Genomic DNA, 12,659 nt, shown 5'->3' on the forward strand with positions numbered 1-12,659 from the left:
ACTGCTACTTATGTTGTTAGTTGGCCTAAAACACTTTCCTTGTAACGTTAAAATCCCATGTGCACTGCTACTTATGTTGTTAGTTGGCCTAAAACCCTTTTCCTTGTAACGTTAAAAACGGTGATAGTATTCTCATTGATGGATTCGTAACAATATATCAAGCACTTATCAAAAAATAAATACATTTAAGTTGCGTGGTGGATACGAATACTAATGTTACTGACCACACTGTTGCTAAATGTTTAAGAAAATCACAGACGTTTTAGGCCAAGATAGATTTTCTAGTTCAATACAACATTTCTCGTTGTATAACTTGGAAAAATAGGTTTTTATAAAATTACTCCAAAGTTCTTGGCTAACGTACTGCGCAGTAACAAGCTAAACGTTACAAAGACAATCTTTTAAACAATATTACTGCACAGCCCACGGTTAATATACTACATAGTGTAACAAGCTAAACGTTACAAAGACAGAGTTTTCTAAACAATATTACTGCACAACCCACGGTTAATATACTACATAGTGTAACAAGCTAAACGTTACAAAGACAATCTTTTAAACAATATTACTGCACATAGTGTAACAAACTAAACGTTACAAAGACAGAGTTTTCTAAACAATATTACTGCACAACCCACGGTTAATATACTACACAGTGTAACAAAGTACACAATGTAGAGATAGCTTTTAAAGATTCAGACAAGCTTTCAAATTTACCTGAAAGTTTATTTTGTTTTATCACATATAACCAGTTTTTACTTTGGTCGAAACAGGTTATATAGATGATGTAAAGTAGCCTTGGTGGTCAACAGCACTTGACTAGCACGTGAAGTGAGATCACTGTACCTATAAAGTCCGTAACAAGTACACACGAACACAGATAACGAAAAAAACGACAAAAATCACGTAGTTTTCTAAACATTAATACTTTTCTCTCTTCATTAGGTTCTATGGCACTTGGATATATTTCGTCGAAGTTTCCGAGAGCTTAATGGACATTTATGCATGGCCGAGTCCTGTATCTTTTGTGCCCTCAAGGTAAGTTCTAAATGTTACAAAATCTAAATATTTAACATCAAATTTACCATAGGAGAACTCGAGGGTCAAATGTCAGGTCAAACATCTATTTATACAAATGTTCGCTACTTCTTCAATTACATTCTGAAATGTAGGCTAAGAGTGGTGAAACAAAGCAATAAATGTCGAAGAAAATAGTGTTTATGTAGTGAATCTAGCATGGCCTTTCTACTTCAAAAAAAAAGGGAGATTGAATGCTTACAAAGATTTTTTTTTCTTCAAATTACTGTTGATTTGTCTGATTTTTAACTGTTAGAATTGTCGTATTGTTGTTCATTTTTGTTTAATATTTGTTATAGTATATTAACTGATTCTGTGAATTTTCTCGAAACTATTGCGAGACAAACTGTCTTTATCGCGCGCTTTAGTTTTCAGTTTGTAAGCGATTTTTACCTTTATTCATACAACTTTAATTTCGGATTTATCTTTTAGTCTCAGAAAGTTATCAGTAATAAAGAAAATGTTATATTGACTCGTATCTCCTTTCAGGAGCTGTTTGCACAGCTTCAGTACAGTCATGAGTCGGCGCTACCACCAGATGCTCTGAGACGTGCTTTAGCTGACACTTTCCACCAGAGACGCTTTCAACTGGGAGGGATGGATGATGCAGCGGAATGTTTTGTAAGTAATACAAACTGTAAGAAACTGCTTGAAAATTTTAAATAGGGCATGGTATAATATTGTGATATTTATTATAGAACCGTATTTTATATTGATTATATAATGTTATGGTTTGTTTGTAATTAAGCACAAAGCTACACAATGGCTATCTGTGCTCTGCCCACCACGGATTCTAGCGTTGTAAATCTGCAGACATTCCTTTGTGCCACCGGTGGGGGGGGGGGGGCTAATGTTATGGAACTAACATCTAACTAGTTTCGATATGTTTCGAAAATGAATTATCATGGAAAATGTTTTATTGCCAGAACTGGTGAAAACAAGGTACCTGATGATGACAAAACCTTGTCGAAACGTTGTAAATTTGCTGTTATGTTAAACTTACATTAAAGATTTTTATCATTACCCATTCAAGCCGTCTCCAGCCATTATATGGAGAGGAACTTTAGTACGCATAGAAACATATGGAGAGGAACTTTACAGACTCAATGAAGAATCACATAATATATATTATTACACATAGACACATATGGAGAGAAACTTTAGAGACTCAATGAAAAATCAAATAATATATATTATTACACACAGGCACGTATTCACAGATATATATATCATTAATCTAAAGTAATAGTGATTAATAGCAACAAATTCCTAATTCATGCATAACCTATTACAGCTAATATGTTTTTTAATGGGTAATAGTGATTGATAGCAACAAATTCCTAATTCATGCATAACCTATGACAGCTAATATGTTTTTTAATGGGTAATAGTGATTAATAGCAACAAATTGCTAATTCATGCATAACCTATGACAGCTAATATGTTTTTTAATGGGTAATAGTGATTAATAGCAACAAATTCCTAATTCATGCATAACCTATTACAGCTAATATGTTTTTTAATGGGTAATAGTGATTGATAGCAACAAATTCCTAATTCATGCATAACCTATGACAGCTAATATATTTTTTAATGATTTTTAGGAAAATATCCTGCGGCAGATTCATTTCCATATAGCCAATCAGGAGTCAGAAGACATGTGTAGTGCGTCCCATTGTATTCCACACCAGAAGTTCGCCATGACTCTGGTGGAACAGGTAAATAACTTCATTGGAATTGTTTCTACTTATATTTTATGTGAGGATTGTCATATGTTGATTTATAGTTTGTACACGAGAAAAATTAAATAAACTTTACTATATGTATTGAACTTTATTTGAAAACTTACGATTTCCCAAATTTATTTTTATTTTAAAAACTCTAGAGAGAAGCTCCTATGTTGTGAACAGTTTGATTAAAATTGATAAGAAATAATAATAATATAAAGTGTTATTATTAGTCATGTTAATTTTTATAGTCAAAAGTTTTTGACGTTTCTAGTTTCTAAAATCAAAGTCTTGAATCAACTGAAGTTATCCAGGTTTAGTTTTAGCTTCAAAAGTATTAATTACCAGCCATTGATTGACTTTTTAATTCCTTTACCGTTTTGTTTTTACAGACCGTTTGCCATGCATGTGGCGCCACCTCTGAACCGCTGTCATTTACTCAGATGGTTCACTACGTTTCGACATCGTCTCTTTGGTAAGTGTTAAATATCGGAATATTTGTTTAAATACAATATGTTCACGCTGTGCCAACGTGTGTTTACTAACCAAATTATTGTATTAGTGTTTATGTCTGTTGTTAACCAAGTTTTTGTTGCAGAATTTATTATATAGATCAGAAATAAAATTTATAAGCTAAGTATAGTTACTTAACTACAAAGGTTTTTTTAATAAAGCGCACACTTCTTTTTAATATTTTAATGAAATTTCCAGAAAATTAATTTGTTTTATTATTCCTTTTGAGAACTATGAAATAAACAATACATGGTATTACCACTTTTCTTCTATACCAAGCTATTAATATTTTAAGTACTGGTTGCAATTATATCCAATAGTGATATAAGTACTCTAATCAGCCTATAAATCAAGCGTGTTGCTTCAATAAAACAACTTTGTGTTTATTTAAAAAGTCTTTATTAACATCATAGGTACTATTATTTTCAGTGATGACATAAGTACTCTGATTATAAAATAGAACAACTAAGTATTTATCTAACAGTTAACAATAATTACTAGCACGAAATACACCATTATATCCTGTACAATTAACAATAATTTCTGGCACGAAATACATCATTATATCCAGTACAATTAACAATAAATTACTGGCACGAAATACACCATTATATCCTGTACAATTAACAATAATTACTGGCACGAAATACACCACTATATCAAGTACAATTAACAATAAATTACTAGCACGAAATACACCATTATATCCAGTACAATTAACAATAATTACTGGCACGAAATACACCACTATATCCAGTTCAGTTAATAATAATTATTGGCACGAAATACACCATTATATCCAGTTTAGTTAATAATAATTACTGGCACGAAATATACCATTATATCCAGTTCAGTTAACAATAATTACTGGCACGAAATACACCATTATATCCAGTTCAGTTAACAATAATTACTGGCACGAAATACACCATTATATCCAGTTTAGTTAACAATAATTACTAGCACGAAATACACCATTATATCCAATTCAGTTAATAGTAATTATTAGCACAAAATACACCATTATATCCAGTATAGTTGGCATTTGAATAAAGCGTGTTAAAAAAGGAATGATACAAATATATCGAGAATGAATATACGATTAGAATAACTGTGATTAGAAGGGTATTAGTCATTCTGATAACTAGAATCATTTCCAAAATGAGAAAAATTGCTGAAAAGCATAAGCCTACTAAATGAACTTATTAGGAATTTTGGAACTAATTCTCTTTACGTATTTTAGCTTGTAAGCATCATAATAACATTATTAATATTTTCCATTTAATTAAACTGAACAAAACGTAAGAAATAATGATCATATATATATATATTACTTCCTATAGTTCACAAGCAGAACTCATGGTAAATCAGCACAGGGATCCTGCCGACGTCTTTGGACAATTACTCAGAAAAGCTGGAGGAATGGGGGACACAAGAGAATGTCCAGTGAGTTACAAAATTAATTATCACACAAAAAATAGAGTGTGTTCACCACAAATTCACCATTATCTTAAAACACCAAAGAGTATAATACTTGGTTTCACCAGTAAGAAGTAATTTAAGGCTTACAGCTGCTTGGTTTCACAAGTAAAGTGGGATTTACAGCTGCCTGGTTTCTCTAGTAGGTAATCAACTAGTTTGGGTTTCACTTTTGCACTGTTTCACCAATAGCTAAGAAAGTAAAGTGAAACTTACAGTTGCCTGATTTCACAAATAAAGTAGAATTTGCAGCTGCTTATTCTTCCTAGTAGATAGGAAATTAGCTTGGGTTTCACTTCTGCACTGTTTCACCAATAACTAAGAAAGTAACTCTGAGTTAACAGTTGTTTTTGCTATAAACGTTTCTAGTTTGTCTTTTCACGAAGCAGGATAATAAGCTTCTATTTATTTGTATTCACGATATCAATTGTCTTAAATTAGTAGCCTGTTTTATACTTTTCTCTCTTTGCTGTAGAGTACTTGTGGGGCAAAAATGCAGATTTGTCGAGTTCTCATGAACCATCCCGAAATCGGTGAGTCATTTGGCTTTTCAGTAAAGTTGGTATAGTGGATTCCTAATTCGTATTCTGTTATGAATTTCTCAGAATTACCAAGGTAGTCAAGGCAAATATGACTAATATGGAAATTTTCACGATATTCTCCATGTTTTAAATTCTAATTTTTAGAATACACTTACTTGAGTTTACAGGGGTATAACATTTAGAATTTATTTTAGCAAAGTTTGATTAGTGAACGTACTCATTAACCATCAACCTACCTTTTGCATAAAAGTATTATTCTCGTTAGCAATGTACTATCCGAAATATTATATGGTTTTTAGTTTTAGTATTTTAGTACCCTCCTGGGGCTCTTTTACACTAATGTTATAATAAACATTTTTAGAAATAATTCCTTTATAGATATTCTACTTAGAGGAGAATTTAAAATCAAATATAAATTGTCATTATTATTATAAAAGACCTTTTCAAACAGAAATGTCTAAAATTTAATTTCTAGAGTAGCGAAATGTTTTCTTTCTACAGAAATCATTGAATAAAACATTTGAGACTCGTCATGTAACGTTATCTTCTCCTGACATCTGAAGTGCCAAACAAAAATCATGGATTCCAACAGAATGATGTAATTAATTCCTAGAGTAGCGAAATGTTTTCTTTCTACAGAAATCATTGAATAGAACATTTGAGACTCGTCATGTAACGTTATCTTCTCCTGACATCTGAAGTGCCAAACAAAAATCATGGATTCCAACAGAATGATGTAATTAATTCCTAGAGTAGCGAAAAGTTTTCTTTCTACAGAAATCGTTGAATAAATCGTTTTCAGAATCTTCATGTAACGTTATCTCCTCTCTACATCTGAAGTGCCAAACAACAATGATGGATTCCATTAGAATGAAAAGTAATGAATTCTAAACTGTATAAAGTGTTCGTCTTGACTCTAAGTTTATCCATTTATCGCAAGTCTAGTAAAGCACCATATCTGAGACTTCAGCTTAAACTTTAAACTATGAGTTAGTTTAAAAGGTACAAAATTACCGCATGCATCCACATGAATGTTTGATAAAAGTTCGTGCAGATCTGGTTCTGCTTTGATCCAAAGTTGTACTTTGTAACAAACAGTGCAGATCTGGTTCTGCTTTGGTCCAATGTTATACTTTGTAATTTGTAACAAACAGTGCAGATCTGGTTCTGCTTTGGTCCAAAGTTATACTTTGTAATTTGTAACAAACAAAATAAAGATATTTTTGCAATTGTTATAAAATATTGTTATTTTTTTATTGACTGAAAGTAAATACAATTTGATTGTTACAGTGAGTATTGGACTCATCTGGGACTCTGAGAGGCCTACATTAGAACGTATCCTGGAGGTTTTTAAGTCCATTGGCATGATTCTCAAGATACAAGATGTAAGTCAAAATATACTGTTAAAATTGCCGAAAGTAGTGCACCAAGAAAGTGATATTTTACGCCAAAAGGTGGCGTATACACTTTTAAATTTACTGGTAACCTCAGTATTCTAACATTCCTGTTCTTTTTTCATCGAGAAATGTTACGGAGGTAGTGTTTAAGTCATGTTTATTAGTGTTTTTAACAAATTAAGATATAGTGTTTGTACAATTCTAAATGAACTGTACTATTCTTATTTGAAAACGCCAATAATTGTTTCATCACACCTTGTGATTTGAACATGAAGTATTATATTTTGAAAGCACTACATAGATACTATGAAACATTGTTCACGACCATACAAATGCTTTAAAATTCTATTTATAAGCTGTGCATCATAATGATATCACATGAAATCACGTTTATAAACAATTCTAATACCCACTAAATGAAGAAGTTTGCTTTAGCATAGGGATTTATAAAGATAAATCAAAACACATGGTAGTGTGTCCTGCGGTCAAAACGACCTGCAGGACATACTGTGTGTTATTAATTAACAAAAATGATAGTTTAGCAATATTCCACTTTCTGTAGCTCGGACTGTGGTAATTCAACTATTACATATTTTCAGTGGATATGCTCTTTTGGGCCTTTACTTCACATACCAAATTTAAAGGCAATCCATTAAGAAATGCACGAGATATAAAATATCCAATTTTGATTGAGTTGCATCCTTTTATTTTCTTCGCACCGAAAGTGCGGAAACTTTATTTGATAGAAAAATATATTTAATTTTCCTGGATTTTTTCAAATGTGGAACACTGGTAGATCTTTACAACCTATAATTAGATGTAAAATTTCGTCTAAATATAAGTCACATTTGCAAAGTTATTCAACCAAAATCGCTCAATTTTGACCAAAATGTTTGCGCACGCCTACGCAAAAAGTCACGGGAGATATCGATCTAAAACTTTTACTGCAGCTTCACCTAAGAGTAAAAGTGGACCGTTTTTAGTTTTTTGTTATTCGAATCAAAGCTAGCTGATTCAAAGCATCAAAACTATAGGGTGAAAGGACGTGCAAATACATAAGTAGTGGTTAGGCCAAGCAAATTAGATTAGCAGTTGCCAGCTCAAGTTTTCCAAATAATCATATGGGTAGACGGATATTATTCATTATTCACTGCCAACTTTTAAGTAAAAGTTTGTTAGATTTTATGAAATTCTTCTAATTAAAGAGCGTTTAGCGTCACGTGGTATTAACGTAAATAATAATGCTATACGGCTTTAGCGAATGCATGTGGTTGATGACAAGAAATTGTTAATCTAGATTCCATGGCGTTACTATAAAGAAAGCTATTAACACTGTTTTAGAGAGGAAAAGCTACTACGATATATTTTAAAGAATCTGATTGGTTCTGTAAAGTATATGTATCCTCCGAATAATAGTATTGCCATCCTAAAGCTAATGTGGGTTACTATCGAGTGCCACTTTCTTACTTGCTGTGGTTTGTGAATGAGTATTGACAAAAAGTCATGATATCTAATCAAAAATACGTTAAGTGTGAAAAAAAAATGCGGCCTAAAAAGGATTGGGTGTGCGACTTAAAGGAATGAAATCAAAATTGCCAGCCATACTGGTAGCTACACTTATAACATTGACAAAACTTTTAGAGCAACTATTCATTCATTAGTATACCAGGCCGCGTATTTTATTTTACCCACTATCGTGCCCTAAGTTGAACAAAAACGGGGCCTAGCTAACTAATGAATGAATATTTGTTGTAAAATTCTTATCAATACTATAAGTGCAGTTACCAGTTTGGCCGCCAGTTTTGATTTCATTCCTTGAAGTCGCATGCTTTTAATTTTTTTTTGGTACGTGATTAAACATATTGCATTTTGTTTACTTTTACTAACAGTAATTTTTCTTGTAGGTTACTCTTTTTATTAAGATTAAGTAATATACATTGTTTCACAACTGATCTATTGAACATAAAAGCTAAAACTTTCAGTTATGTAAAGAATATAATTATCAAATAAACTTAATATCAAATCTGGGAATTTTATGGAACTAGTAACTTTGTCATTGAGTCATTGTTCCATTTAGCATTCTTTATGAACAGCTAAACAATTTAATGTGTTAACTTTATACGGAAACTAAAGTTTACTGTTACATAATTCTTGACACATTTTTGCCAGTGACTAAAGTCAAAACCTCAAAGATTTTTCTTACATATTTTATCATATTGTTCTGCTTTTTAGATGTTTCACTCTGTCGTTGATAATCACTGGGCCACAGCTACCAAACACCATCTTGTTGGAATTGTTACATATTATGGAAAACATTATTCCACATTCTTCTTCCATACAAAGCTTCGGGTTTGGATCTACTTTGATGATGCCACAGTTCGTGAGGTTTGTCCCAAAGTAGATAACATCTCATTCTACGAGTTTAGAAATCAGCACTAGCTTGTCACTTAAATTCTGAATGATCATTGTAAGAGGACGTGATAAATGTTTTGCCTTCATTTTACATGTGTGACAAATACATTTCGTGATTTAGATCGAGAAAATGATTCACTGTTAGTTGTACTTTTTAACTAAATTATTTCTAAAAAAATGTATTCTCAGAATAATATTAATATTATAAGTTTGTATTATTAAAGTCAGGTGATAGACTACCAATCGTTTTTGTTACTTTATATATCTCATCTCTAACTATTGCATCCTATTTCCCTGCAGATTGGATCCAAGTGGGAACAGGTAATTGAAAAATGTAGACGTGGACATTTTCAGCCATTATTACTGCTGTATGCTAATCCAAACGGATCCTCCATTTCTGCATCCACAGCTCCAAAGCATGTTACCATGATTGGCAAGATTCAAAGAGATCTGGAAGGTAGGGTGAATATTACATTGCCAATAATAATAAAGAATTTAAACTTTTTATGTAACAGTGTTTTCAATCTACAAATAAAACTTTTAATATCACTTTCCTTAGGATACTAAGAGTTGTAACAAGTTGAGTAAACAAATTCAGGACTAATAAATTAAAATAATAATTATTTTGGTTTCATTGTACAGTTTCTGGTGAGTTCTGTGAATCTGGAACAGTTTTAGATAGAGAATCCACTAGATACAACACTGTGGAGGATAACTACCAAATGCAACTAAAATCAACATATCTTGAACCTTCTTATGAAAACTCTGACAGTGTTAAATTACAAAGGTCACATATACAAAACCAAAGTTTTACTCTGACAAATGGAGTTAAACATTTTCGTCAAAACATCCCATATCCATCACAGAAACTCTCAATTCCTGACTATTTTACAAATGAATATGGACAGAATCACGTTCACAAACCTTATTTATCTCTTCCAAAATCGGACTCCAGTGTACCATGCAACACTCATATATGTTCCCAGGATACTTTTGATCAACATGACTATGGTCAGTCCTGTAGAGATGGTGGCCATCTTTTACCACACACCAATAATGTTGTAGCATTACATGGTTGTGTACCCTCTGGCAATTCGCTATTGCCACACATTTTAACAAGTGAGTCCACATCGAGTAACCAGATTAGTACATCCAATGGTTTGAGCGAATCCAAGTGTCCTCAGTCTTTCCATCAGCTTTCTACTGATGAGTGTTTATGTGTATCAAATTCCAGAGAGCTTTCACTGAAATTGGGAACTTTTAGCCAACAAAATAGCAGTTTCAAATGTACCAAAAGCTATACAGTAGACTCCAACACATATATCAACCGAAAGGCTGTAGAAAGTGTGTTAACTGCTCAGAAAATGAAAAGACACAGATCTTTATATGGAAATTACTATCTTGCTGTGGGAAACCGTAACAGTAGTAGCAGTCTGGAATCATTTGATAGCAACCTACAAACCAGAGATAAAACCTTAAATACCATGCCTAATCCTAAAGGGGACATCAGTGGATCAGCTAATGTTGTAAGAAGACGAGACTCAGGCAACTGGAGTGGTGATCACAATAGTGCGAGTACATCCAGAGATAAAACCTTAAATACTATGCCTAATCCTAAAGGGGACATCAGTGGATCAGCTAATGTTGTAAGAAGACGAGACTCAGGCAACTGGAGTGGTGATCACAATAGTGCGAGTTCATCTAGTAGCGCTTCCTTCGACAGTCCATACTTCTATATTGTTGGTAACAAAAAGTAAGTCAAATTAGGTCTCAATTCAACAGTTTTTTTAACATGCTCAGCAACACAGTAGAGATCTGTTTGCTACACAATAATACAAATAACCTTAATTTCTAATGATTTATTATATTTGTCTGAAGTGCACCTAAGATAATTGTACTCACAAATAATCAAAATTGATTATTAAGTATACTGTTTACCAGTTGTTAAACTTTCCCAGATATTATCAGAATTAAATCAAATTCCTCTAATATAGAGTTGCCTCTATTGTTTTTCAGGTCACAGCTGGTATTAATGGCCATGAAAACATTTCGGGGAGTATGAAAGATGGTCAACATAATTACATGAATGTTGGAGTTTTCCCCGATCAAGGTTATGATTCCTTCTCATTGTCCAGTACTGACAGTTATCCATCTGTCACTGGTTCACCTGCCAAACTGGATCCTCGTCTAGACCAGATACCTGAGGATTTACAAACCATCTGTCAAGTGACAGGAATCCTAGACCCCCCTATTTCTGAATCCCAAGATCAAAATGGATATAATTCTGAAACTAAAGGTAAACAGAAAACGTATCACTCTCAGTAAGTTTGGAAGGGAAGAAGATATGATGAAATTTTGTTAATAATAATTTTTCAGCAAGCAAAGAAACATAATTACCCAGTAACTTTACACTTATACAGTAATGGCATTTTATCTTCGTTTAAATATGTATTTTGATCTCATGTGTTATAACATTAGTGTGTTAACGTTAAAATTATAAGCAATAATTATATGATATTCTAATAATTAGAAGTAACATTATCTACATCTACTCATCAAAGTCAAAGAATGTGAATTATTAGAAGATATTACTAGCTCAAAAAGAATTACAGTTAGAGATAAGACTAAACTTAATATACAAATCAAGTTTTTCACGTAAGGGTAGGATCTTAGAGAACTTAGAGAAAAAACCAGTCTGCTGAATTTAAAGATATATATGCATAGAGCTAATCTGCTCAGGATTATTAGGGTTACTAGAACATATGTGACTGTAACATCTGCACTAATATCATGGAAAAGAAATCTAGATAGGATGAGAAAATGTATCACGTTTCCTTTCACAACATAATTATAAGAGGCATTTGTTGATTTTTGATTTTCATAATAACTGAATAAAATAGCATATGTTTCTAGTTTAATAACCAGTTTGGCAAAATATCTATTTAACATTCAAGTTCCTTAAAAAAAAAGCAAACAGTCTGGTAATAAAAATTTGATTCTTTTTTACTTTTTTAGTAGTAAAAATATTATATTTTCAAATATACACAAAGTATAAAACAGCTAAAAATAAGATATGAAAGAAAACACATGTATAGGCTTTGACGTTGCACCAAAATTGACTCAGAATCACCAGGACACAATTTATTTATTTTCAAAATTTATGAAGTATCTCCAGAATTTCAAATATCTCACATCTACCTATATGGCAGCTAAAAGTAATTTTAATAACTTGTTAGTAAACTAACAGGAAGTCAAATATTATACTCTGAAACACTAAGAATGCTTTTTATTTCTTTATTTCAGCTTCTGGGGGGGATTGTGATAAATTATGTGCTGAGGCTGATCTTCTTCTAATAAAGTCTCATGAGATGGAAAATGAGGGAGACCTGGTTTTGGCAGCTATGTTGAGCGATTCAGCAGCAGGTAAATGTCAAAAGAAATATAGCTAGAACGATACTATTATTTGTTGTTGTTTATTTGGTTTTGGCAGCTATGTTGAGCGATTCAGCAGC

General features: G+C 32.2%; 1 protein-coding gene across 1 annotated transcript in view; it reads left to right on the top strand.

Moving 5' to 3' along the window:
* The window catches only part of LOC106462148, a 36,926-nt gene that overhangs the window by 15,599 nt on the left and 8,668 nt on the right, over positions 1 to 12,659 (top strand). Inside the window, exons 3-13 of the mRNA XM_022389315.1 lie at positions 1,567 to 1,698; positions 2,682 to 2,795; positions 3,197 to 3,279; positions 4,661 to 4,763; positions 5,272 to 5,329; positions 6,629 to 6,723; positions 8,968 to 9,120; positions 9,448 to 9,604; positions 9,790 to 10,900; positions 11,142 to 11,443; positions 12,451 to 12,570. Coding sequence (XP_022245023.1) covers positions 1,567 to 1,698; positions 2,682 to 2,795; positions 3,197 to 3,279; positions 4,661 to 4,763; positions 5,272 to 5,329; positions 6,629 to 6,723; positions 8,968 to 9,120; positions 9,448 to 9,604; positions 9,790 to 10,900; positions 11,142 to 11,443; positions 12,451 to 12,570 — 2,428 coding nt within the window. The remainder of the gene's footprint in view (positions 1 to 1,566; positions 1,699 to 2,681; positions 2,796 to 3,196; positions 3,280 to 4,660; positions 4,764 to 5,271; positions 5,330 to 6,628; positions 6,724 to 8,967; positions 9,121 to 9,447; positions 9,605 to 9,789; positions 10,901 to 11,141; positions 11,444 to 12,450; positions 12,571 to 12,659) is intronic.

The sequence above is a fragment of the Limulus polyphemus genome, unplaced genomic scaffold (genome assembly GCF_000517525.1).
Source record: "Limulus polyphemus unplaced genomic scaffold, Limulus_polyphemus-2.1.2 Scaffold1104, whole genome shotgun sequence".
NCBI lineage: Eukaryota > Metazoa > Arthropoda > Merostomata > Xiphosura > Limulidae > Limulus > Limulus polyphemus.